The sequence below is a fragment of the Pan troglodytes genome, chromosome 19 (assembly GCF_028858775.2).
Source record: "Pan troglodytes isolate AG18354 chromosome 19, NHGRI_mPanTro3-v2.0_pri, whole genome shotgun sequence".
Classification (NCBI taxonomy): domain Eukaryota; kingdom Metazoa; phylum Chordata; class Mammalia; order Primates; family Hominidae; genus Pan; species Pan troglodytes.
In genome coordinates, this window is record NC_072417.2 from 16,022,907 (window position 1) to 16,049,975 (window position 27,069).

Below are 27,069 nucleotides of genomic sequence, written 5' to 3' on the forward strand. Positions count from 1 at the left end.
GCCTTGAACTCCTGGCCTCAAGTGATCCTCCTTCTTGGCTTCTTAAAGTGTGAGAATTACAGGCTTGAGCCACTGCACCCAGCATGAGGGAAGCTATTGCAAAATATAGAAAGTCATGAGACGATTTATGTCCTTTGATACAATCATCCTATCCCTTAGTATTGACTTCAAGACAGTGATCTAAAGGATAAAGAAAAGCTCTCTGCAGAAAGACGTGTATTGCAGTACTGCTTATTGTGGCAAAAAATTGGAAGCAAACTCAATGTCAGAACAAGAGGAGAATAGTTAAGTAAATGATATATCTACTGCAAGGAGTCATGCAGGGGAAGATTATCCTGAAAACTCTTAAGTAGCTTGAGGGATGCTTGTGATGATCTAAATCAAAGTCAAAAAAACAAGGTTTAAAACCCCATGTACTAGGATGATAACAAGATGAAAATGTGTTCCTGCAGAGAAAGACTGGAATGGAAAGAGGAAAGACAGAATTTTTGTATTGTTTGGATAATGAGATCATGGGGTGACTTCTTTCTCATTTGACCAGAACTTGTGCACCATGGTTATATTAGTTTCTGTGCAACAAGGCCAAAAAAATCTAAGTAATGGACCCAGTGGCCATTTTCAGGATTAACAATACTCTGTGATGGTCTGATTCATGCCCACGCAGACAAAGGTCCTTACCTAACCACCTAGATGGCCCCGCATTGCCTAGCAACTACCTGCTTAACAGCAGTTGCTAGGAAACCAAGAACACAGCAGGACTCCTGACCAATAGCACAGTGTCCATACTACTGCTAGCCTTCCCTTCAAGTTCTCTCCAACAGTCATGCTCCTGTCTAGCCTTTCCTCTTCTTCTCCTATTCTCCTCCTTCTCATTCCTACCTGCCTGGGGCTAACCTGTGAGTAGCACTCAATGGGGTCCCCACAATCATACAACCTGACACAACACAGGTAATCACAGGTTCCAGAGGACCTTCTTCCTTCCCCTGCTTCCTTCTTGCTCCAGGACTGGGGCCTGGACCAGAGTGTGTGCATGGCTCAAAGTTTAAATCTGTAGTTATCCCACCATTGAGACAAGTATTGCTCACGGCCTCTATCGGATTCTAGCACCTGGCAAATCCTACTCCTTGGGAGAGTGACTCCTTCAGGAAAGGCATTAAGCTCAGCCCAGGGCTCCCACCATCCATCAGAGTGCCTGGTGGAAGCATTCCATGATTCTTCTGTTTTTCTGAGATGGAGTCTCACTCTTGTTGCCTACACTGGAGTACAATGGCGTGATCTCGGCTCACTGCATGAGCCAGCACGCCCAGCTCATTTTGTTTGTATTTTTAGTAGAGATGGGGTTTTGCCATGTTGGCCAGGCCGGTCTCAAACTCCTGACTTGAGGTGATTCATCCGTCTCAGCCTCCCAAAGTGTTGAGATTACAGGCGTGAGTCACCTCGCCCAGCCAAATCCATGATTCTTGAATGCATTCTTTGACAGGGGTCCCTGTTCCAAGTGGCCCACTTTAAAGAGAAAGAAAACTTCATGTAGGGTGGATTAGTCTGAACACAGTGATCCTGGAAGACTCCAATTTTCCACCATTGTTGAGAATGATCCCTGCTGCCCTGCACTTCTCATTCCCATCATCTCCACGTGCTGTTCAACCGTCACGTCCATTCTGAGGAAGTTGCCATCTATCTCTATTCAAAAAGATCTTTCTTCTATTCTTCTTTTTTTTTTTTTTAAATAGAGACAGTGTCTCACTATGTTGCCCAGGCTGGTCTCAAACTCCTGGACTCAAGCAATTCATTGGCCTCAGCCTCCCAAAGTGCTAGGATTATAGGTAAGCACCAAGCCAATTATTTTTATTTAGAGACAGGATCTTGTTCTGTCTCCAGGGCTGGAATGCAGTGGCATGATTATGGCTCACTGGAGCCTAGGCTCAAGGGACCCTCCTGCCTCAGCCTCCAGAGTATCTGGGAATACAGGCATGTACCACGATGCCCGGCTAATTTAAAAAACTGGTTTTTTTTTTTTTGAGATAGAGGCTCGCTCTGTTGCCCAGGCTGGAGGGCAATGGCGTGATCTCGGCTCACTGCAACCTGTGCCTCCCACGTACAAGCAATTCTGCTGCCTCAGCCTCCCGAGTAGCTGGGGTTACAGACACCTGCCATCATGCCCAGCTAATTTTTGTATTTTTGCAGAGACGGAGTTTCACCATGTTGGCCAGGCTGGTCTTGAACTCTTAAACTCTTAACCTCAGGTGATCCGTCCGCCTTGACATCCCAAAGTGCTGGGATTACAGGCATGAGCCACTGCATCTGGCCAAAAAAATGAAATTTTTTTTTTAAGAGACGGGGTCTTGCTATGTTGCCCAGGCTGGTCTTGAACTCCTGGTCTCAAACTCCTGGTCTCAATAGATCTTCAGGCCTTCGCCTCTCAAAGTGCTGGGATTACAGACATGGGTGCATATTTCGTATCTCCTTGCCACTAGAATATAAATTGCTTGAGAATAGATACTCTGGCCTCTGTTATCACTGGCACCTACAACAGCCTCAGGCTCAAAGAAGCTAAGATTTACTGCCTGCCTAGTGTTGTGTACCAGCTCGCCCAGAACAACTTCCCACTCAGGAGCTCACCTAATCAAACAACCGTTTGACGCAAGCTTTGCTATTCCCTTCTTACACATCTGAAAACCTGTTTCAAGATCACACATCTAATGGGTGGTAGAGCCAAGAATTTGATTCCCAGCTCACTGCCTGTCCCTCAGAATTCTAGCTGTTGCTATTAGAATCCGGATCCAGGCTGGGCACGGTGGCTCACACTTGTAATCCCAGCACTTTAGGAGGCTGAGGCGGGCAGATCACTTGACGCCAGGAGTTCGAGACCAGCCTGGCCAACATGGTGAAACCCCGTCTCTACTAAAAATACAAAAATTTATCCGGGTGTGGCGGTGGGCGCCTGTAATCGCAGCTACTCGGGAGGCTGAGGCAGGAGAATCGTTTGAACCCGGGAGGCGGAGGTTGCAGTGAGTGCAGTGAGCTGAGATTGCGCCACTGCACTCCAGCCTGGGCGACAGAGCGAGCCTCCGTCTAAAAAAAAAAAAAAGAGAGAATCTGGATCCAAAGCGGACATGCATGTGTGTCTCCCCCACCCCCACACACTTGTTTGTGTCTGGCCTTTCTCCTACTCCAAGACTGGCTCCACTTCGGGGCTCGCTGCCATGGAGACGACTCCGGATTTAGGAATATATTTCCTAGGCTTCCGGCAACTAACGTGAGGACTTGCTGGGATGAGGGAGGGGGAGGTCTGCAGAAGGGGGCGGGGCATGCGGGGGTTGCGGGGCTTAGCGGGTTGGCGGAGCCCCTCCTCGCGTGGGTCCTTCCTTCTTTCCCTCCCTCCCTCCCTTTCTCTTTCTTTTCTTTTTCTTTCTTTCTTCTTTCTTTCTCTTTCCTTTCTCTCTTTCCTTCCTTCCTTCCTTTTTCTTCCTTCCTTCCTCTTTCTCTTCCTTCCTTTCTTTTTCTTTCTCTCTCTTTCTTCTTTCTTTCTTCTTTCTCTCTCTCTGTTGAAAATTGTTTTTGACCACACCCAGATCATACTGATATCTACAGTATAGTCCTGGCTACAAGGGAGCCCAACTGTAACTTGTGAAGTGGGCCTGGTTTAGAAAGTAACAATGAGGTGGTAACTAATGACAGTACTAGTTGTTATCAAAAATTAACACCTTTAGATATTTTTGTTTTGGGTTTTTGTGGTTTTGGTGCATCCACAATGTCTTCATAGTCTGCACTTATTCCCTTTGCCCACAGACCAACTGTGGCCATTCGATCTGAATTCTCACTTTCAGGGCAATCTTTCTTTAAATGTTCCACAGAGCCATGAAGTTGGCAACCACTACCATCAGCATAGAGTCCTTTGGGATTATCAGGACAAGATCTAGACAGGTGCCCCATTTCTCCACAGACAAAACATTTTGCAAAAGGACATTCGCCAAGAGGCGGGTCTACTTTAGCCTTACACTTGGTTATTTCGTGCTCTGTGGACCCACACTTGTAACATCTTCTAGTGCCCATATCTTGATTTTCAAGGGCGGCAGGGCAATCCGCAATTCCACGACCAGGTTTTCTACAATGGAAACACACCATTGCATTTTTCTTTGCCCCTTGTCTTTTAAATCTTCTTACTTCCCGTGGACTGTCCTCTTGGAGGAAGGGCTGGGTGGAGAGTGGAAGTCTGCATGTGCTAAAGGACACGGGTGGGTGGGGCACGAAGGACCCGAAAGACAAGGCCAGGCTCATGGGTGTGTGACCTGTGCGGTCACACAGAGCCCTGAGCTCAGCAGGGCCTGGCGCTTGATTTAATGTTCTGTTGTCACCGTCTTGACATTCTTAATCATTTTTGAACGAGGGGCCCTGTGTTTTCATTTTGCACTGGGTCCCACAACTGCTGGAGCTGGTCCTACAGGAGGGTGAAAATTAGCATATAATGAGCAGTGAGGACAACCAGGAGTCCCTTTCATTGCCATCTTGGCTTTGGTGGGCTTTGGCCAGCTTCTTTACCGCATCTTGCTTTATCAGTGGAGTCTTTGTGACCTGCATCTTGTGAAGCCAGTCCTGCCGACCTCCTGTGTCACCCCCAGCTTAGAGATCTGCATACAATAAAATTACTACTACCTTTCTCCTGAGGCCCTGCAAGCTAAAGCTTATACCTTGTGATACAGGCGTGTCAGATTGCCACCACTTTCCTGCTTTATAACTAAAGATGCTTTTGAGTCTAATACCTGGATAGACTGTGTCCAGCATTAACCTTTTTTTCTTCTGTTCTCATAAAAATATCTCTTATTAAAAATCTGTTTGGCTTTGTATTTCAGACAACAGAAGACTAGTTTTTCAGCCTGTTCACTTAGATTCCAAATGGCATCTGATCTCTTATTTTTTTCTTTCTTATTTTTTTAAAGAGACAAGCTCTCACTATGTTGCCCGGGTTAGTCTCAAAAGCCTGAGCTCAAGTGATCCTCCTGCCTTGGCCTCCCAAAGTGTTAAGATTACATGCATGAGCCACCATGCTTGGCTTTGATCTCTTCTTTAAAACTGGGCTTAAGTATTTTATGAATTATCAATAGGAGCTATTTGATTTTAAAAATATTTGTTATATTCATCAGGTGTTCGGACGGTTCAAGTTTATGTCTTCCAGGCTACAACAGTTTCAGAGAACAATAATTAGTCCAATGTTCCAGCCTGTGCCACTGCAGAAAAGATGGAGTCCCTATAAGTCATTCGATCAGGTACGAAGAGATTTCTATGCCTCCAGAGCAGGTAGGGATGGTGGCCCCTGTTCAGCATGAAGCAGTGACAGAAGATAGATCTCTGTCCTTCTACAATCTCTTAAGATTAAGGACGAGTATGTAATGTCTGAGGTGGGGATAAGATAGGAGGTTGGCAGGACTGGTTTCACAAAGACTCCTCGTATAAAACAGGATGTGGTAAAGAAGCCAAAACCTGTCAAACCAAGATGGTGATGAAAGGGACCTCTGGTTGTCCTCGCTGCTCATTATATGCTAATTTTAATACATTAGCATACTAAAAGACATTCCCACCAGCGCCATGACAGTTTACGAACGCCATGGCAGCATCTGGAAGTTTCCCTAAGTAGTCTGAAAGGGGGAAGAACCTTCAGTTCCAGGAATTCCCACCCCTTTCTCTGGAAAACTCATGAATAATCCACTCCTTGTTTAGCACACGATCAAGAAATAACCATAAAAATAGCCAACCAGCAGCCAGTCGGGACTGCTGTGCCTATGGAGTAGGCAACTTTTTATTCCTTTATTTTCATTTTTTCTTTTTTATATATTTTTTAATTCTTAAATTTAAAAATATAAGTAAAAAATTTTTAATTTATAGGGGTTTTCTGGTAAAAACTGGAAAGCCTGCTAGACAAATTCTAAAAGAGCTGTGATACTCCTTTATTTTCTGAATAAACTTCCTTCCACTTTACTCTGTTGGCTTGCTCTTGTAGATCTTCCTGTACAAAGCCAAGAATCCACGTGGCCTCCCATGCTGAACCCCAATTTTGGGGCTCACCCTGTGACACAGCCAGAGGCAAATGGTTCCATGTCCCTCCTATTCCTCTTTGTGCCTCGATGGGATCTGGAGGGCTCTAGGCTTGGCTGCTGTGGCCACCAGATGAGGCTCTATGAGGTCTGCAGGGGTCTTGCCAGCTCCAGATGGACATTCCCTGAGATGCTGTTAGACCACCTGGACTGGGGCCCCCTGTGGCATCCCTGGCATGGACACATAACGCCCAGCAAAGGCATCATCAAAGTTCCATTACTTTAGTGCTGGAAGGCAAACCAGATGGCAACTTGTTTGCAGAGAAAGAAACTGAGACCCAAAGAAGGGTCAGCCAAAGCCAGGACTCAAGGGCTGGTGTTCATACTTCAGCTGCTGAGTGGCAGGAGTCCCTTTTTGCTGCCCTTCTCCCAGAGTTCCATAATGAGGTGAGGATGGGTCTCCTTCAGGGCTTGGTAGAGTCGATCTTTGCACTTCCGGTCCCAGGACTGGCTCAAGCTGAACAGCTTCCGCATCTGGCTGGGCCTGGTGTTCTCAGCCAGCACCCTCTCGTACTGCTCCTGGCTCAGCACCTGTCCATGCAGTTTGTCCAAGACAACCTCCACCGATGTCACTCGGGCTATCAGCTGCTCTCGATACTGGTCCACGAAGTGCAGCAACTGCGGGGCATCCAGAGGTGAAGGTACGGCTGGCAACAAACAAAGAAGGGCTCCAACCACAGCCTCCACCTCCAGTCCCCACCTTCAGTGCTTTCCTCTCTCATCTCTGCATCCCTCGCTTCCTTCTGCCTCCAGAAATGCACCTGTGTCCTCCCTCATGCCAGCATCTAGCTTGGCATTCTGCCAGAGTGGGGATCAGGAGTGGGGTTCCTGCTGGGCGCATTGGAGGCTGTCAGATAAGGAATTCTAGGGTCTCTGTGGATAGGACAAGGGGGTATGGGGAGTGACCATGCACGGCTCTCCAGGGCCTGACCCTTTGTGAGGTTTGCAATGATGAGTCCCTTCCTTTCTCTCTTCCCTTCCCCCCAGAACCAGACAGTACCCCAGAACTGCCACCGCCTCCTGTGGTCTCTGAGAGCTGTTACTGACCTAAGCGGGCTGGAGGGACCAGAGTAGTTGCAGGCATGAGATCTCCTGGAGGAAAACAGAGATGAAGATGCATCTGAAACAGTGCTAAGTTATTAACACACACGATACACCTCCAAGCTCCCACTCACTTCTGAGATTCTTTGATTTAGAAAAAAGCCACAGACAAATTCTGGTAGAATCTGGAGTAAGAACTGGAAGGGTCCTTAGAGGTTATTTAGGTGAATCCCTTCCTTATGCATATGGGGAAACTGAGGCCCAGAAGCTGTGGTCATACAGTAATAGAAGACATCCAAATGAGCGATAGCAATTTCTCCTATAACATCCCAGACTTGGTTTTAATCCCGTGTTGGCCTGAATTGTATCCCTGGTGAACTAACCAAACCCCTTGCTAGATAGCTTGAACTATTTAGCACCTCCTTGTTCTGAGCAGAAATCTACTTCCTTGTTCTTGTTTAGCCTTCTAGACCGGCACCAACCAAAGGTGTATGTTCTGGATTTGGATGTCACAATCTAGAATCAAGATCAAGCAATCTTAGGACATGGGAATAACAAATTAATTTTAACAGAAAAAACAGACAACAACAAAAATGAAGGGACTTAAAAATTGCTTTGCAAAGGAGAGAAAGGGGAAGTTCACAGCAGCTCGCATGTACAAAGCCTGAGAGTCTGAGCAGGCTCCAAGTTCAGTGTGATCTCACAGTTCAGGGAGGTGGGCACAGGGGAGGGAGTTCAGGTTGTGGTACCAGGAGCACCAGGTCCATGTGGGTGGAGAAAGGAGGGTGTTTACATGCTCTCTGCTGACTGGACAGTCCAGGGGTCAATTCTGACTCATTCCCACACTGGAGCATCTACTGAGGGAGGTGACTGGATGGCAAAGAATTTACAAACCAAAATAGAAGAGGAATGATGGAAGGAGCTGAGATGTCTAACTTGCATAACAAGAGTCATCAGGAATGCTATGACCACAGTCTTCGAGAATCTAAATGGCTTTTTAGATTTAAGGGGAAGGAGATAGACTTTTTCTATGAGTTCCAAGGGACAGAATTAAGACTGATAAGAGGCAGAGATTGGCTTAACATGAGGAAAAAGATAATATTGCTATGATTTGTTAAGGATTACTGCATGAGGCATGTATAGACATCGCTTTGTTTAATCTTTCCAGCATTCCTACAAATTAGTCATTATGATCCTCTTTTTACAGACAACGGACTCAAATGAATTAAGTAATTTTCCCAAGGTCACTCAGCAAGTAAGTGCCAGAGTGGGATTTGAATCCAGGTCTGAAGCTGGGGCTGGTTAGTTCTCCATCTGTTGTTGCACCCAAGCCAGGATTCAGTAAAGCCCATCCTCTTTCCACTACACTGTAAAGCCAGCTTGTTGCAGCTCAGAGGTAGATTCACCATTTTTTGAGAGCTGACTAGGGATGGTTGTCCTAGAAGGACTGTTTGGAGGGTTTGGGTTCTTAGATTGTTGGTACTAGACTAAGAGTCCATAAATTTTCTCTATCCCAGAAAATGTATTATTTGATTTCCTCTTGTCTACCTCAAAAATACTGAGCGATACAGGGGAGAGTATCTGAAATTGCCAAATCGGTTTAACCCATACAACCATATGACTATCTAGGTCTTATTCTTCCACCTCACACCCAAACTATCATGAGAAACTTAGCTAAAAGCTTTGTGTATGACGACATCTGTTAATTCAAGGGCACTGTACAGACACCATTGTGCATGGGAGAGAGCATAAATTTTAGAGGGTCAGATTGAGTCAAGTTTAAATTCTAGTCATAACAACTGCTATGTAACTTGAGAAAGCCACCTACCTCCTACCTCCTGTGGGCTATTTCTTCTCATCAATAAACTGTGATAGTGCACTCTGCACCCCCCCCTCCCCACACACATACACAGACTTTCTTCCATTGACTTTCTTTTTCTTTTTTTTTGGATTGCAGTCTTGCTCTTTTGTCCAGGCTGGAGTGCAGTGGTGCGATCTCAGCTCACTGCAACCTCCGCCTCCTGGGTTCAAGCGATTCTTCTGCCTCAGCCTCCTGAGTAGCTGGGACTACAGGCACGCACTACCACGCCTGGCTAATTTTTGTACTTTTGGTAGAGATGGGGTTTCACCATATTGGCCAGGCTGGTCTTGAACTCCTGACCTTGTGATCTGCCTGCCTCGGCCTCCCAAAGTTCTGGGATTACAGGCGTGAGCCACTGTGCCCAGCTCCTTCATTGATTTTCTTTCTCCTCCCACCTCTGAGCTCTCTGGAATTATCCTGGATTTACCTGGTTTCACCAAGGCCTCCCACACCAGAGTCTCATCTTTCTTGTCTTTCACTTGCAGCCTGATCCCTGATCCCAAGTGGCCAACGTAGAACTCCGAGAACAGCTGGTCTTCTCCAGGGCTTCGATAGCAGAGCTCCAGTTCCTGAAGAGGCAAAGAGTTGAGTTGCCACCCTGTTCATCTTGCATGGAAGGTCTTTCCCCACCTGACGCCTTCTTGGCCCTGCTTGGCTCCATAAGGACACTCCGATGATCCCTGTACTGAAATCAACCATCACCTTCAGACACTGCTCTTTTCCCAATTTTCCACAGAAGGATGAGGACACAACTGAGTACCTCACGGGTAAGTCAGGGCTTGTCCTTAAACGTAGTGCTCATAATCCTAAGCCAGATCCTTCTTCCTTCACCTCCCCCATCTTGAATCCAAACCCTCATTTCTCCAGCCCAAAGCCTGTCTTCCCAATGGACCCTAAACTCCACCGTCGATTGACAAAAATTTATATCCATCCCCTTTCCTAAATCCCAGCTAAGACAGAACTCTTGATTCCCCACTGTCTTCCAAACATGCTCCCTTTCCAGTTTCCCCAAACTCAGTAAAGGATAGGACCATCCACTGAGCATGCAGCCTCCCAACTCGGAATCATGCTTAAGTCCTTCCCTACACAGGCAATCCAGCAGGTCCTGTAGGCTCTGCCTTCAAAATCAACCCTGAATTCATACACTTTTCTCCATCTCCCTCGCTACCTTCCTAGTCAAGTGACCTTCAACTGTAGCTTGCAGTATTGCAACAGTCTTTTATTTTTTTCTTTTTCTTTTTTTCTTTTTTGTTTGTTTCTTTCTTTTTTTTTTTTTTAAGAGAGATGGGGTTTTTCCATGTTGCCCAGACTGGACTTGAACTCCTGGGCTCAAGTGCCTCAGCCTCCTGAGTAGCTGGGACTACAGGCGTGCGTCACCATACTCATCTTAATTTTTCATTTTTCATAGAGATGAGGTCTCCCTACATGGCCCAGGTTGGTCTTGAGCTACTGGCCTCAAGTGATTCTCCCACTATGGCCTCCCAAAGTGATGGAATTACAGGCATAAGTCACTGTACCCAACCACAACAGCATTTTTTTTTTTTTTTTTGAGACAGGGTCTTGCTCTGTTGACCAGGTTGGAGTGCAGTGGCACGATGTTGGCTCACTGCAAACTCCACCTCCCAGGTTCAAGCAATTCTCCTGCCTCAGCCTCCCAAGTATCAGGGTTTACAGGTGCCCACCACCACTCCCGGCTAATTTTTTTTTTTTTTTTTTGAGACGGAGTCTCGCTCTGTCGCCCAGGCTGGAGTGCAGTGGCACAATTTTGGCTCACTGCAACCTCCGCCTCCCAGGTTCACGCCATTCTTCTACCTCAGCCTCCCAAGTAGCTGGGACTACAGGCACCCACCACCACGCTTGGCTAAATTTTTGTATTTTTGGTAGAGATGGGGTTTCACTGTGTTAGCCAGGATGGTCTCGATCTCCTGACCTTGTGATCCGCCCGCCTCAGCCTCCCAAAGTGCTGGGATTACAGGTTTGAGCCACCACGCCTGGTCCTCCCGGCTAATTTTTGTATTTCTAGTAGAGACTGGGTTTTGCAATCTTGGCCAGGCTGGTCTGGAACTCCTGATCTTAGGTGATCTGCCTGCCTTGAACTCCCATAGTGCTGGGATTACAGGAGTGAGCCACCACACCTGGCTTTTTTTTTTTTTTAGACAGAGTTTTGCTCTGTAGCCCACACTGGAGTGCAGGGGAGTGATCTTGGCTCACTGCAACCTCTACCTCCCGGGTTCAAGCAATTCTCCTGCCTCAGCCTCCCGAGTAGCTGGCATTACAGGTGCCTCTCACCATGCCCCACTAATTTTTTGTATTTTTAGTAGAGACAGGTTTTCACTATGTTGGTCGGGATGGTCTGAAACTCCTGATCTCAGGTGATCCACCCACCTTGGCCTCCCAAAGTGCTGGGATTGTAGGCATGACCCACCGCGCCTGGCCCATAATGGCCTTTTGACTTGTCTCTCTGCTTTCACTCTTGCCTGCTTATCATTCGTTCTCACCCAGCAGCCAGAGGCATCTTTATGAAAGTAAATCAGGTCTTTTTTTTTTTTTTTTTTTGAGACAGAGTCTTGCTCTGTCACCTAGGCTGGAGTGTAGTGGTGCACTCTCGGCTCACTGCAACCTCTGCCTCCCGGGTTCAAGTGATTCTCCTGCCTCAGCCCCCTGAGTAGCTGGCATTACAGGCATACACCACCACACCCAGCTAATTTTTGTATTTTTAGTAGAGACAGGGTTTCACCATGTTGGCCAGCTGGTCTCGAACTCCTGACCTCAAGTGATCTGCCCGCCTCGGTACCCAAAGTGCTGGGATTACAGGCGTGATCCACTGCGCCTGGCTGTAAATCAGGTCTTGTATTAGCATGTTTATGATCCTCAAAAGCTTGCCATTGCACTTAGAACAAAGTGCAAAGTGCATACCAGGGCCACAGGGCAGATGAGGCCTGGTAAGACCCTGCCTCTAATCTGACTCATCTTTTGCTATACTGACCTCTTTTTTGTCATCTGGAGGCGTCAAGCTTGCTCCCACCTCTATGCCTCTGCACACATTCCTTCTGCCTGAAATGTTCTTCCACAAATCTCCGTGTGGCCTGAACCAACACCCAATCTAAAGAAAATCTTCGTTTCCTTAGATCTTCCTCAGATGTATGCAACCAAGGCCCAAATCCTATAGCAGATTCTAACACCCTTTACTGAGACACCCCATGGTTCCCCATAATATGTGTTCTGCCACTGCAATGATTAATAAACCCAGTATGCTCAACTACAGGTTTGTTCCTGGTGCTCTGGACTGAAGGACATTGACGACCTATAGCCCAAACACTTCCCGGTGCCCCCAGGTCAAACCCCATCATCCTTCTCATCCTGCATGTGATCCTCCCTCCTCCGAGCTTTCTTTCTCCCAGTCCTGGAAGCATTCCCACTTTCTCTAAATCCCACTCACTTTCTGTTCAACCTCGATTTATCCTGTCCCTGAGAAAGCCCTGAGACCTGCCCCACAGGCATTCATTCCCAGGTAGGACTTCTGTTCGCAGTGAAGAGGCAGACACTGGGCTGCTCACCTTGGGGAGTATTTCCAGCATCCCTGAACCAGACCCAGACACAGTGTAACGACAGCCCATATAAAGTGGGGTCAGCGGGGGTGGCTTGTGGATTCGCACAAACTGGAATTTCATTTCTAGATCATCTATGGCCTACAGAACATAGGGAACAATGATTAAGGGAGGCTTCTGCCCCGTGGAATGTGGTTTGAATAGGGGGGATGGTGCATCTGTGTGTTTGTGTGGACAGAGTGGGGCTATATCACCCCTGCCTCCCTCCCCGCTACAGAGACAGCCCGCACTTGGTCTTTGATGTCTTCAGGATAGGAATAGGGTTATTGTTAGGGAAGTTAGAATGAGGAAAGGCTACAGTTTTAGGCATGGAGGCCTCCAATCCTTTGATTCCTGGACAGGGGCCGCAAGAAACTGTCCAAAGATCAGTGATTGATCAATGAACCTAGCAGGGGGATACCTTGGAGAGGCAGGACACCAGTCCAAGACTGAGAAGGGACGAATTGTATGCCCACTTCAAGGTTCTCCTGTACAAGAGGCCCACCCTTGGTCCCAGTTGAAGACCCTCTAGGGGGCTCTCTGGCTGCATTTTGTGTTTACCATCAACCCACCGTGGCCCAGCCTTTCTGGCTCTTAGTGTCACCTTCCGAATGGAGCAGTCACTTGGGATCAGGTAGAGGTGGAAGGTGACTTCCTCAGGATGGAGGCGGTGGTAAAGCAACACCACGGAGGTGACGGGAATGAAGCGCAGGGCATTATGGATCATTTTCAGGAGGACTCCCAAGGGGGAGAAGCTGGGGTTTTCCAGAACTATGTGATGCAGCTCCACCCTGGCTGGCTTCTCCAGGAGCATCCCCTCCTCTTTAAAGTGGGCCACTTGGAACAGGGATGTGTCCACATGGCCCCCTGTAAAAGAATGGATTGAAGAGGCACAGGTTTATTTTTATTTATTTATTTTGTTGAGACAGAGTTTCGCTCTTGTCGCCCAGGCTGGAGTGCAATGGTACAATCTCAGCTCACTGCAACCTCCGCCTCCTGGGTTCAAGCGATTCTCCTGCCTCAGCCTCCCGAGTAGCTGGGATTACAGGCGCCTGCCACCATGCCCAGCTAATTTTTGTATTTTTAGTAGAGATGGGGTTTAACTATGTTGGCCAGGTTGGTCTTGAACTCCTGACCTCAGGTGATCTGCCTGCCTCGGCCTCCCAAAGTGCTGGGATTACAGGCGTGAGCCACTGCGTCCAGCCCAAGAGGCCTAGATTTAGTGTTGTTACTGAGTCAGGATTTGCTGGCACTGTAGGATCCCAGGGCTTAGGCTCAGGTACCTTCTTGGGGGAGCCCAGTGCTATGGTCTTGAATGTCTGTGTCCTCCTACAATTCATATGTTGAAATTCTAACCCCCAAGGTGATGGTATTAAGAGGTGAAGCTTTTATGGGAGGTGAATAGGTCATGGGGGTGGAATTCTCATGAATGGGATTAGTGCCCTTACAAAAGAGACTCAAGGGAGCTTGCTTGCCCCTTCCACCCTGTGAGGACACAGCTAGAAGGCTCCATGTATGAGGAATGGGCCTCACCAACACACCAAATCTGCTGGTGCCTTGATCTTGGACTTACGAGGCTCCAGAACTGTGAGAAACAAATTTCTGTTATTTACAAGCTACCTAGTTTATGGTATTTTGTTATAGCAGCCTGAACAGGCTAAGACACCCAGCATGGGGAAGAGGGCATTTCTAGGCCTGGGGCCTTTGGAGGCTGTGGGAAATTGTGCCACCAGGTGGGAGCACTTAGCAGTGCTGAACTCCTAAGTGGAGCTCAAGGATCACCCTTGAGCCAAACTTATACGCAAACCCAGCCCCTCGCCCTGGAGCTGGGAAAGATATAGAACCTTTAGTTGCCTGTGCTGGTGTGGATTCTCTATGAGAGACCATTGAGTGATGCTGGAAGGTTTGACTAGGCAGGTAGAGAACAAGGAGGAGGAAGGGGCAGTAGGAACATAGAGTGACCAAGGTGTTTGGCCACTCACTATTCAAACTCTTCTTTTTAGGAAGAGCCTCCTCCTCCAGCACTGTGTGGGTCTTGGCAGGAGGCAAGCCAAGCCCCCCACTCAGGATGCTACTACTCCCTGACAGCAAGGACACAGGTGTGTGACCAAGACTTGACTAAGTGGTTGTCTCTAACTGGGACCTCAAGTCTAGAGGGGTGAAACAGATGCAGAGAGAGAGAATTCTGGCAGTAGCAGTTGGGTGAAGAGTCCAGTGAGAGGCAGGTGTGGTGGTGCACACTCATAATTCCAGCTACTTAGGAGGCTGAGGTGGGCGGATCACTTGAACCCAGAAGTTCAAGGTTGCAATGAGCTATGATTGTGCTGCTGCATTCTAGCCTGGGTGACAGAGTGAGACCCTGTCTCAAAAACAAAAAACAAAAAACCAGAAAGAAAGAAAAAGAGCCCAGTGGCTCCTGGGCAGGAGGGTCCTACAGTAGCTGTCTCCATATTTTCTGCGGCCTGTCTCCATATTTTCCTGATGTGACCTTGGCTCTGCCCTTGGTTTCTCTGAGTCATTGGGTCACTATCTTCCCCCGCCCCCGCTTAGATTTGTTGCATAACCTTTTGCTAAGTCTATGAGTTAGTCAATAACCTTTCAATGTATCCCTTTTCTGCTTAAATCAGCCAGAATTGGTACCTTTGATTGCAGTCTCTGACCAGCGCCAGGCAAGGACATTGAAGTTACAAGAGAGCTTGAGGGATGAATACTGGTAATGGGAGAGACACTGGCCTAGGGATCAGAGGTCCCAGCTCCATCCCTGCATTGCCTGGTAACTGCTGCAATGCAAGTGGTTTCTGGGCAACAAGGCATCCAGCAAGCTGGACAAAGCCCTTAGTCAGATGTCAATCCCAGAAGGGTCCATGAAGACCATTACTTAAGTTTTGTCATTTAACTGCGTTTTTGGGATGAAAATAAAGTCACAGTGGTATCTATCATCTGAAAAAATGAGGACGAATTCACCTATGAATCTTACCAATCAACAATACAACTATTCTTTTTTTTTTTTTTTGACACAGAGTCTAGCTCTGTCACCAAGGCTGAAGTGCAGTGGTGTGATCTTGGCTCACCACAGCCTCCGCCTCCTGGGTTGAAGTGATTCTCATGCCTCAGCCTCCCGAGTAGCTGGGACTACAGGCATGCACCACTGCGCCTGGCTTTTTAGTAGAGACGGGGTTTCACCATGTTGGCCAGGCTGGTCTTGAACTCCTGACCTTAGGTGATCCCTCTGCCTCGGCCTCCCAGACCGCGCCTGGCCACAGTATAACTATTCTTAGCATGGGACGCCTGCATTACAGTCTTTCTCTGCAGCAACACCTTTTCCTATTTTTATTGTAGTCCATGACACTTTGTCTCTTGTTTCCTGTGATAGTTTAACTTGCTGCAAGGATGTCAGACCATTTAATTACCGCGTATATGATCCCTGCTAGTGGATGCACCACCCTGTGATTCAGCCTGTTTCTCATTTCAGTGTTGAGTTTGCTTCCAACTTTTCACCATGATAAATAGCACCTGCAATGCACATATTCTGCAGAAAGCTTCTGTTTCCCTTGTGTTATTGCCTTGAAATCAATCAGTACCAAGGGATGAGGAAAGCTTGTGAGATGGTATGACCTCCTTCACCCCCCAGTTGCTTCTCCAAGAGGCGATGCTGGTTTGCGTTGCCATCACTGGCACTAAATGGATGGTCTCATCCTGACCTCCAAAGCACTGGAATGTCTTCACATGTCAGTTGAGGGAGCTGAAATCCTGGGAGGAAAGTGCTTTTTCCAAGGCCACACAACCAGCCATGGTCCTAGGACCAGATCCCAGGATTCTGACCACAGTCTGGAGCACTAACAGATGCTCGGTGCCACTTGAATTTCTGCTGAATTCCAGAAGGTGCTGGGTGTCTCCAACTTACCTTCTTGCTAGGGTGACCAACTGTCCATGCTTGCCCAGGACCGAGAGGGCTCCTGGGGGTGCAGGACTGTCAGTGTTAAGATGAGCTGGTCACCCCCCTTCTTGCACATACTGCCCTTTCCGTAGATTGTGGTAGAGTCACCTCATCCAAACCTGACAGTATATTTGTGCTGATAGATTGGAGAGAGAAGGGAAGCAATGGGGAAGACTGTAGTCTGAAGGAGAAGAAGGTTGAGTGTTGACTGGAGGAAGTCTCACTGGCAGAAAGACCTACGCTGCCTTTGGCTGGTTGCACTAGAAAAATTTAGAAAAAGCTATCATGAGGTAGGCATGTTTCTGTGGGTCCGGGGTCCAGGGCTTTGCATCTGCTTATTATACAAAAGCTTATTGAGTACGGACAATGTGCCAGCCCCTGTGGATGTAGCTGTGAACAGGAAAGACATGGGCACTGCAATTCCAGAGCTTGTGGCCCAATGGGGAATACAGACAGCAAATAGAACAATGGCTCAAAGCATCACAAGTGCTCCGCCAACGGAAGCCTGTCAGCTCCTTCCTCCTTTCCCAGCCGCATGCCCGGTGTTTGCCTTGGGACATTGCTGCTCCTGCTGTCCGGGAGCCTGGGGACTCTCCCTCCTTTAGATGCTGCCCTTGGGCCTGTGGCCTGATGCCTGGCCGTTCCCTTCCTGCTGAGTGTGTGTGCTCAGCACCTTCCAGGCTCAGGTGAGCTGTTGAGGGGCACAGTGGCTCTCCTGCTCAAGCAGGGACAGTGGGACCCACATCACATGAAGGTAGGGCACTAGAGGGTTGTCTAGCAGAGCAGCTAAATGATATGGACTGCCTGGCTTTGACTCCCAGCAAGGGTTCTTGCCAACTGTGGGACTCTGAGCAGATTACTTGCCCTCTCTGTGCATCATCTGTAAAGTGGGGCTGATAACAGCATCCCCCTCCCGGTGTCACTGTGCAGATTGACTGGGTTTGTGTCTATAAAGCCCTGGGGATAATAAGGGCCACTTGCTCGTATTACAGATAAAATGCAGCTTGACCAATCTATCCACCTGGCTGTGGTGGTTCTTTCTGTTTCTTCCTCAAACAACTTGGCCCAGTCCTCTTGGTAACTCTTGGGGTCTGGGAAGAAAAAGCTACTAAATTTTTTTTTTTTTTTTTTTGAGACAGAGTCTTGCTCTGTCACCCAGGCTGGAGTGCAGTGCACGATCATGACTCACTGTAGCCTTGACCTTCCAGGCTCAAGTGCTCCTCTCACCTCAGCCTCCTGAGTAGTTGGAACTACAGGTGCGCACCACCATGCCTGGCTAATTCTTCAATATTTTTTTGTAGAGATGGGGTCTCACTATGTTGCCCAGGCTTGTCTCAGACTCCTGGGCTCAAGTCATCCTCCCGTTTCTGCCTCCCAAAGTGTTGAAATTACAGGTGTGAGCCACTGCACCCAGCCACTAAGGTATTTTGAATATCCATTTTGCTTAATCTGAGTTTTGGGACTCTATATTGTTATACGATTCAGTAAGTGTTGGTTCCAGGAAGACAACAGTTTTGAGGCCTGAGGGATATCACTGTGGTTTCCAGCCATCTCATCTGGTTGAACTCCTGAGTAGGTGGGCAGGGGGAGGGAGTGGGAATGGGGCGAGACCCCACTCAGGTGTCTGTGTGAAGTGTTCTTGTTCCCACAGGCAGCACAGAGAGGAGCAAGTGTGACAAAAATGAGGGAACTCACTTCCTCTTGGAGGGAGGGTTGTGTGGAGAGCAGAGGTCTGTGTGTGCTGAAGGAGATGGGTGGGTGGGGGAACGAAGGACCCGAAGGACAAGGCCAGCTTCATGGATGTGTGGCCTGTGCAGTCACACAGGGTCCTGAGCTCAGCAGGGCTTGGTGCTTGGTTTCATGTTTGGTGGTCTTGACATTCTTAATCATTTTTGAATGAAGAGCTCCGCGCTTTCATTTTGTGCTGGGCCCTATGACTGCTAGAGCTGGTCCTGCAGGAGGGTGAGAATGCCCATTGCCACGGTGATGAAGCTGAGAGGCTGAAAGCCTCAAGCTCTAGCTATAGTGGGAGAAAACTCACCATGGAAAGTTAATGACTCATCACCCGTTCAGCGACGACAGTGATGAAGCACCAGTGCCCAAGTCCTAAATCAGACCCTGTGTCAGGCAGTGAGGTCATCGTTTCCAGGGCAATGAACAGCTGCAGCCCAGACAGCAGGCAGCAAGCATTTCTGGAAGGGGCCCTGCCCGGCCCCAGGGATTGGTTTCCTGGCTGGTCATGGCTAGCTAAAAGCGGCCTCTGTGCATTTTGCCTCTTGTTCTGTGGCAGGGGTGTCCAATCTTTTGGCTTCCCTGGGTCACATTGGAAGAAGAAGAATTGTCTTGGGCCACACATGTAAAATATACTAACACTAATGATAGCTGGTGAGCTTTAAAAAATTCGCAAGAAAGTCTCATAATGTTTTAAGAAAGTTTACGAATTCACGTTGGGCTTCATCGAAAGCCATCCTGGGCCGCATGTGGCCCACAGGCCGCAGGTTGTACAAGCTTGTGTACGGAGTCCAAAGGGAGTAAATCCTATCTGGCCACAAGGTGAGGCTCCGAATTTGGTCTAGAGAAGGCTAGTGGGACATGGGCTTGGGCAGGACTGGGGAGGGGTAGGGGTGTAGCTCTTAGCCTGGGATAAACAGGACTTGGGATAGAATCCCAACTCTGGAAGAGGGTCTTCACCTCTCTCGGCTTCAGTTTCCTCACTGGTACACCAAGGGAAAACTGTAGTGCCTAATTTCCCAGTTCATTATGAAAAAAGAGATGATATTAATATATACGGAACTACCTTGCATGGTTCCAGGCACAGGATGCTCAGTTATTGTTCACAGTTCTTATTGGCCAAGTTCCAGTGCCACAAAGGACAGTGCCACAAGCACAGTGAATTCATTCCTATTCTGATTTGGCTGTCAGCCTGGCAGGCTTCAGCTAGATGCCTGTGCACTCGGAGGGTCACCCAATTCCTTGGACAAATCCCGTCTCCCAGGCCCACTTGATGCACGCAGGAGACTGAGCAGGGCATGGCCTGGGAGTCCTCACAATGGGGAGGGCCAGCTCATCCACCTCTGAGAGTGGGGAATGAGGGGGCGCTGGAGCAGGACCTGAAGGCAGACTTTGTCCCCTCGGGCCCTGGTGGTACATTCTGGCTCCAGACCTTAGCTGCATGAGGTTTCTCCTGGAATACCCTGGTTAGAGCAGGGAGTGGTGGTGCAGCCCTGAGCATCCCAGGTTGGGGCAAGCCAAGTTCTTTTGCTGCTGGTCATGGGCAGAGCTACGACAGAGCTGAGCCCACTGACTCTATTAGCCAGGCCCCTCTCTTCTTGATAGAGTACCTGGGGACCCCTGGCCATGGTCTCACTTGTGGAAGAGGCAGGCTGGTTGTGGTCGTGGCTGTGTTCATTACTCTATAGATTGCCCGGTGGGAACAAGTAACTTGTCCCAGCTTCTTGTTTCAGCCATCAGTTTCCTCTCCTCAATCTCTTCCTTTCTAAATGGACCTCTACAATTCCAGAGCTGTCTTGCACCTCATCCCTCTATTCTGTTTTAGTCTGGGACCTTCCCTAGGGAATGCCCATATGACCCTGACTGTTCAACCAGGTGCCCCAGGGATCCTGAGGCCCCCGGGACTCTCTTTCCCTGCCCCATGCTCTCCTCCTGGTGTGCAGCTTGAATTGTTTACTGAACTTTTGTGGCCTCAACAAACAAGACTTTCCTGGTTCTGGGTACTGAGCAGTTCCTTGCTTTTTATTTTTCTCATTTGATTTTTCTCTTTCTACTAGCTTCTAAATAATTTTTCTTATATATATGCCTTGATTACCTTAATATATGCATACTGTAAAGTTAATACCTTTATTTTGAGGTGATACTAAAAATACATTGAACTACTGGGATGATACTACAACATATCAACTAACAAATGAGAAATTAAAAATAAATTCTCATTTACCTCTATTCCTGGGAAATAAAGAAATTAAGAAAAGAAAAAATATTAAAAACCCATTTAATATCTAGCTAAACTGTACAAATCATAAAAGTGCTTATAACTGATGTAAGCTATAACATAAATTGTTTATCAAATCATTTTATCAGCAATTAAATGAAGCTTCTATTGGAGTCATGATTTGACATGGGGACACATCAGATTCTTCTAACTTGCTCACTAAATTGATAGACATTGGCTGGGCACAGTGGCTCACACCTATAACCCTTTCTTTCTGGCTGATGTCAAGGCTTTCCCTCATACTTTCTTATTCTGTAGTTTCACATTAATGAGACTAATCTTGATTTTTTCTCTCCCTTCTCTCTCTCTTTCCTGCATTGCAGTTTTGGGGATTCTCATTCTGAGAAGTCTCATATGTCTCAATACTTCCAGAAATTTGTTTGCAATTGTCTTGTTGAATATTCCATTTTTTTCCCTTCTCTCTATCTTATCTTTCTGGAATTCCATTTAGATATATATTAGGACTTATCATGGTATCCTACAAGTTACTTGATTGTTTCTTCTTTTTTTTTTTTTGAGACAGAGTCTCACTCTGTGGCCCAGGCTGGAGTGCAGTGGTGCGATCTTGGCTCACTGCAAGCTCCACCTCCTGGGTTCACGCCATTCTCCTGCCTCAGCCTTCCGAGTAGCTGGGACTACAGGCGCCTGCCACCACGCCCGGCTAATTTTTGTATTTTTAGTAGAGACGGGGTTTCACCTTGTTAGCCAGGATGGTCGCGATCTCCTGACCTCGTGATCCGCCCTCCTCGGCCTCCCAAAGTCCTGGGATCACAGGCGTGAGCCACTGCGCCCGGCCTTGTTTTTTCATTTTTTTTAGTCAATTTAGTTTCCAACTTTGATTTGTCATTTTTAATGGTTCATTGCTTTTTGCTGATAGTTTTAAGGTTACTTTTTTTTTTGGTCATATTATACACACTTATTTTATGTTCTTTTTCTGATAATTTCAGCATCTGAAGGATTTAAGGGACTGATTCTGGTATCTGTCATTTCTGCTGGCTCTTACTTCTGGTGCCTTGTTTGCCCTTTGTGAGATTTTTGACTGTTAGCTGATATTTCTTGGAACTCTGTGGGAAGTCTTTGGAGGTGACATAAAATCATACTTTATGATTACTATCTTCTATGGGAAGCCCCTGTTTCATGGCTCCAGCTCTCAGATGGCGTCTGATGACACTGTTTCTTCTCCCTGCCTGTAGGAGTAGTGATGGCTTCCTATTGTTGCTAGTCCCTGTTGCCCCAACATTCTTCGTTAGTTCACTTAGCCTTACTCTGTAAATGGTCCTGTCTTTGAAAAGCTTCTTCAAAAATCTCAACTGAGCATATCATCTCTTTCCTGCTGGGACCTTGAGTGATACAGTCTATATAAATGACACTTAATAAAAACTTTCAAGTAAGTTTAGGCAGATATAATTATGAGGCTGGGAGATGTGTTTCAAAAAGATAAGTCCAGAGAAGAGTGGAATGCAGGAAAATCTTAGTCCCCATCTCCATAACCACCCCCCCGGCCCCTCTAAGGAAGCCACAACACCCTCTCCCAGGAGATCATCATTCTACACTCCCTTTCAGGCCCATAATTATCACCACCTTCCTCCCTATCCTTCCCTGTTGTTTACCTTGGAGAGCCACAAAGTGAGGGAGGTGCACAGCTTCCACGGCTCCAGGCTCAGCCTTGATGTCCAGCAGAGGCCCTGCCACCATCCAGCTGTGCTGTGGGTTGATCTCACCCAGGAACTGGTCCCACACACAGAATTCAATCTCAACGGTCACTGCTTCTCTCACCACAAAGCAGAGACCCGTATTGGGCCAGCGGTAGGAGCCAGCTACAGGGAAGTGAACTCTGGGAAGAAGAGGGAGAGGCAGACCCTTATTGCACGAACTCACTGAGCACCTGCTGGATGCCAGACCCCATGCAGGGGCTTGTGGATACGGTACAGTGGCTTCGAGCCCAGACTTCGGAATCAGATGGACTTGCATTTTAGTCCTGGCTCTTCTGCTCTTGACTGTGGATCCCTGAGCAAGTCATTTAACCTTCCTGTTTTTGGTTTCCTCATCTGTAAGTAGGAGTAATTATAGCTCCCATCTCCTAGTTACGAGAATAAGTGACTTAATGCATGCTCACAGCTTAGTACACGCCTGGGAGCAGTGAACTGTTTCTACTATGTTGATGATGGCAATGATGGTAATGATGAAATAACAAGTGTTCGTATATGTAAGGGGCCTATTTACCAATAATTAATAACAATATATGTGCTAAGATTATCTGTCTGTCTTGTCTATCTATCATCTATCATCTATCTATCATCTATCTATCTATCTACCTATCTATCTAATCTATCTATCTATCTTATCTATCTATCTATCTATCTATCTATCTATCTATCTATCTATCTAATCTATGGAAATATGGTCTCACTCTGTTGCCCAGGCTGGAGCGCAGTGGCCCGATCTTGGTTCACTGCAGCCTCGAAACCCCTGGCTTAGGCGATTCTTCCACCTCAGCTCCCTGAGTAGCTAGGACTACAGGTACATGTCACCACGCCCAGCTAATTTTTTTGGTAATTTTTGTAGACACAAGGTTTTGCCATGTTGTCCAGGCTGGCCTTGAACTCCTGGACTCAAGTGATCCTCCTGCCTCGGTCTCTTAAAGTGCTGGGATTATAGGCATGAGCCACTATGCCTGGCCGTATGTGCTAATATTAATGCTAAACCCTTAGAACTGGAAACAACACTTTTATAGAGATCAGAAGTGATTTTCCCAAGGCTCCTCAGGTGGGTTAATAGTGGGTCCCGGGATGCCCCAGCTTCTGTAGGTGTGAGCTGGGAGTGACGCTGTCTCCTGGTTGAGATGATGTCTGTGGCAGTGTTTGGTGAGTGGTAACATGTTATATAAGAGATCATGAGTATGACTATAGAGAATTACTACTAGTGCGACTGTAAGCCCTGGGAGGGCAGGGCTGCCATATTCATCTTAGGGTCCCCAGCTACTAGTACAGTCCTTAGCTCATTAGTGGCTGTTAATAAAACAGGAGCATACAGATTAAGAGAGTTAAGTGAGATTTAAGAAACATAACAAAGAAAATAAAATGAGTGGACCTTGTTTGGATCCTGATAAGAACACACCAACTGGCCAGGCGCGGTGGCTCACGCCTGTAATCCCAGCACTTTGGGAGGCTGAGGAGGGTGGATCGTCTGAGGTCAGGAGTTCGAGACCAGCCTGTCCAATATGGTGAAACCCCCATCTCTACTAAAAATACAATTTTCATTTTTCACACGTGGTGGCGTGTGACTGTAGTCCCAGCTACTAGAGAGGCTGAGGCTGGAGAATCGCTTGAACCTGGGAGGTGGAGGTTGAGGTAAGCCAAGATTGTGCCATTGCACTCCAGCCTGAGTGACAGAGCAAGACTCTGTCTCAAAACCAAACCAAACCAAACCCAACCAAACCACAACACCAACTATAAGAACATGTTTTAGACAATTGAGCAATTTGAATATGGATTGGGGAGTAGATGAAATGAAAGACTTACTGCCAGCTTTGTCAGATGTGATATTGGCATTGTAGTTATGTTATGGAAGAAAAGGTTTTTATTTTTGTTTTTTGAGATGCGTAATGAAATATTTAAGGGTAAAATCACCCGATGTCTTGGATTTAAAATACTGTCACAATAACAAAGAGGGGGAAAGTGAACAGCTGAAACGAATTTGGCAAAACAGTGGCTGAAGCTGGGTGATGGGTACATGGAAGCTCCTTGTACTATTTTTGTATATGTTTGAAAATTTTAAGTTTCATAAGAAAACATCTTTTTCCATATGAAAAGCAGACACCCAGTGTCTCAGCCCTGTCTCTGCCTGTTGTCTTGGCAAGAGGAGGGGACCCAGTGGTGAGTGTGAGTTGGGGGTAGGGGGTGGCGCTGACTGTCTGTGGGGACCCAGGATGGGCAGTGGGGTGCGGGAGGCCAGCCTGGGACCAGCAGAGCCCCCTCACTCACCGGTACAAGTTCTTTTCTTTGTCAACTACCTCAGTAGCCACAGGCCCCGTGGGGCCCCAGAAGTCATCGTCAGTCCCCAAAGGCTTCATATGCAGATCCCCCTGAGAGGCAGGAGAAGGCACGCACAAGAGTTCCACCGGTACTACCTCTGGGGAGCTTTCCTCTGAAACAGCAAGGCAGCGGTCAGCTCCAGATTCTCCCGCCTGGCCTCCCCTAGCCCCTATGGCTGCACTGTAAGGGGCCCTTCCCAAGGCTGGCCTGCCTGGACCATGGCAGGGAGTGTGTCTGCAGCTTCTGCTCCTGCTCCATGGCTGCCTGCCTGCTGTCTGGGGAGCCCCACTCCAGTGCCTCCAGCCCAGCCTCCGCCCATCTCCCCTTCCCCACTGGAATAGAAGTGCCACTCTCCCCAGCATGCCCAGGTGGGCAGGTTGAGAGAGAACATGGTTCAAAAGATGAAAGGGGCCAGGCACTGTGGCTCTTGCCTGCAATCTCAGCAATTGGGAAGATCTTGCTCACGTCCAGGAGTTTGAGATTAGCCTGAGCAACATGGGAAGCCGCCCTCTCTACAGAAAAAAGAAAAATATCAGCCAGGCATGGTGGTGAGCGTCTGCAGTCCCAGTTCTACTCAGGAGGCGGAGGTGGGAGGATTGTTTGAGCTCAGAAGGTTGAGGCTGCAGTGAGCCATGAACATGCCACTGCACTCCAGCCTGAGCACTAGAGTGAGACTCTGTTTTTTTTTTTAGATGGCAGGGCAAAGATGGAGATGTGATTCCCAGGCCTTAGCAGCCAAGAATGGAAGAGGCCGGACCCCGGTTCAGGGTTTGATACATGCCATAGACATTCTGGAGAGGGGAAGCACCAGCCGGTGGGTCTCGGAGAGAGGGAAACGGAAATCCAGCCAGTTCCTAGGAGTGGGAGCTCTCTCGTGGGGGTAGCACCCTCTTGGGTAGGAAACCTGCCCCGTCCCACATCAGGGGCAGAGGGATGGAGGGAATGACCTCCCACAGCTGACCTCCCCCAACCCCTGTCATGATGCTCCCAGCTTTGCCCCTTCAAACTACCTGATCCGAGTCTCTGCCGCTTGAGTGAGGATGTGCTCATCTCTCCTGTATCCAGGCCCTCAATAGGGGTCATCACACTTGGTTTCCTGGACAAAGAATTGTTCATTCTGCCTAAGATCTTGGAGGAAGCGAGGGCTGTCCACATGACATTCCCACTAAAAATTCAACTCCTCCTCGGGTCGGGTGCAGTGGCTCATGTCTGTAATCCTCGCACTTTGGGAGGCCGGGATGGGTGGATAGCTTGAGCTCAGGAGTTCGAGACCAGCTTGGGTAACATAGTGAGACCTCTCCACCTCATCTCTGCCAAAAATACAAAAATTAGCTGGGCATGGTGGCATGCACCTGTATCCCAGCTACTTGGAAGGCTGAAGTGGGAGGATCACTTGAACCCAGGAGGCAGAGGTTGCAGTGAGCTGAGATTATGCCACTGCACTCCAGTCTGGGTGACAGAGCCAGACCCTGTCTCAAACAAAACAAAACAAACAAAAAAACTCCATCCGAATTTGAACTCAATCCTGTGGTTCTTCTGTGGTCCCTGTCTCTGTGAGCAGCCTCCATCCACCCATGCATCCAGGCTAGAGCTGGGGTGTCATCCCAACTCCTTCCTCGCCCACCCTAAGAGCTGATCACCTTGACAACACCTCTCAAATAGCTCTTCTTTCTATTGTCTTCGCTCCACCTCCATGACCTCCACCTGAGTCCCAGGCCCTGGCCTCTGTGGCCCGCACCACTGCAGCATCCTCTGAAAGGTCTCCCTGCTTCTGCTCGGGTCCCTCTGCCGCCCATTTTCTACACAGCAGCCAATCTTGAAATAGGAACCTGACCCATCACTTGGCTGCTGCAACCCTGTAATGTCTCTTCATTGCTTCTGGGGGAAAATGGAAAGTTTTTAACATAGTCCAAAAGGGCTTGCCAGGGCCTCTGTCACCCTCCAATGTCACCTGGGCCACTTTTTCCTGGCTCACTGACCTCTAGTCCATCGGTTCTCAAACTGTGTGCTCAACAATCATCTGGAAGGCTTGTTAAGACACAGATTCGGCCGGGCGCGGTGGCTCATGCCTGGAATCCCAGCACTCTGGGAGGCTGAGGTGGGCAGATCACAAGGTCAGGAGTTCGAGACCAGCCTGGCCAACATGGTAAAACCCCGTCTCTACTAAAAATACAAAAATTAGCCGGGTGTGGTGGCATGCGCCTGTAGTCCCAGCTACTCTGGAGGCTGAGGCATAAGAATGGTTTGAACCTGGGAGGCAGAGGTTGCAGTGAGCCGAGATCATGCCATTGCACTCCAGCCTGGGTGACAGAGCGAGACTCTGTCTCAAAAAAAAAAAAAAAGACACAGATTCCTGGGCCCCACCCCAGAGATTCTGATTCAGTGGGTCTGGAGTGGGGCCTGAGAATGTGCAGTTCTATCAAGCTCCCAGTGAGGGTGATGCTCATGCTGCTGGTCCACGGATCACAGTTTGAGTAGCTGCTCCTGACGCCTGGCCTCCCATTCCTCCAG

At 48.1% G+C, this 27,069-nt stretch overlaps 2 protein-coding genes, 1 long non-coding RNA gene and 1 other non-coding gene across 38 annotated transcripts in view; 1 reads left to right on the top strand and 3 right to left on the bottom strand.

Annotated features, from left to right (window-relative positions):
- NLRP1 (NLR family pyrin domain containing 1) overlaps positions 1-27,069 on the bottom strand; it is a 118,155-nt gene that overhangs the window by 7,219 nt on the left and 83,867 nt on the right. For 5 of the 35 annotated variants that reach the window (XR_008540480.2, XR_008540481.2, XR_010152773.1 and 2 more), the window contains 7 exons: positions 25,569-25,654; positions 24,978-25,070; positions 24,508-24,670; positions 22,135-22,358; positions 13,183-13,445; positions 12,549-12,680; positions 9,419-9,560 (listed from right to left, as the gene is read on the bottom strand). Coding sequence is in view for 24 of the 35 variants with exons in the window: in XM_016931356.3 (XP_016786845.1) it covers positions 9,419-9,560; positions 12,549-12,680; positions 13,183-13,445; positions 22,135-22,358; positions 24,508-24,670; positions 24,978-25,070; positions 25,569-25,654 (1,103 nt within the window). In the remaining 11 variants the exon portion in view is untranslated. Of the gene's footprint in view, positions 1-5,740; positions 6,737-7,136; positions 7,182-9,418; positions 9,561-12,548; positions 12,681-13,150; positions 13,446-22,134; positions 22,359-24,507; positions 24,671-24,977; positions 25,071-25,568; positions 25,655-27,069 lie in introns of those variants that run through there. The other 30 variants (XR_010152774.1, XM_054671100.2, XM_063798245.1 and 27 more) reach the window with 22 other exon arrangements.
- LOC129137705 (zinc finger CCHC domain-containing protein 9) lies at positions 3,590-4,368 on the bottom strand. Its single transcript, XM_063798257.1, has one exon. The coding sequence runs from the start codon at positions 4,276-4,278 to the stop codon at positions 3,691-3,693; it is 588 nt and encodes a 195-aa protein (XP_063654327.1). The 5' UTR covers positions 4,279-4,368; the 3' UTR covers positions 3,590-3,690.
- On the bottom strand, positions 5,879-5,940 carry LOC112206134 (U7 small nuclear RNA). Its single transcript, XR_002940337.1, has one exon. It is a non-coding gene; the product is annotated as a U7 small nuclear RNA (small nuclear RNA).
- The window catches only part of LOC104002770 (uncharacterized), a 41,558-nt gene continuing 23,965 nt past the window's right edge, over positions 9,477-27,069 (top strand). Inside the window, exon 1 of the long non-coding RNA XR_010152787.1 lies at positions 9,477-9,758. This is a non-coding gene — a long non-coding RNA (uncharacterized LOC104002770). The remainder of the gene's footprint in view (positions 9,759-27,069) is intronic.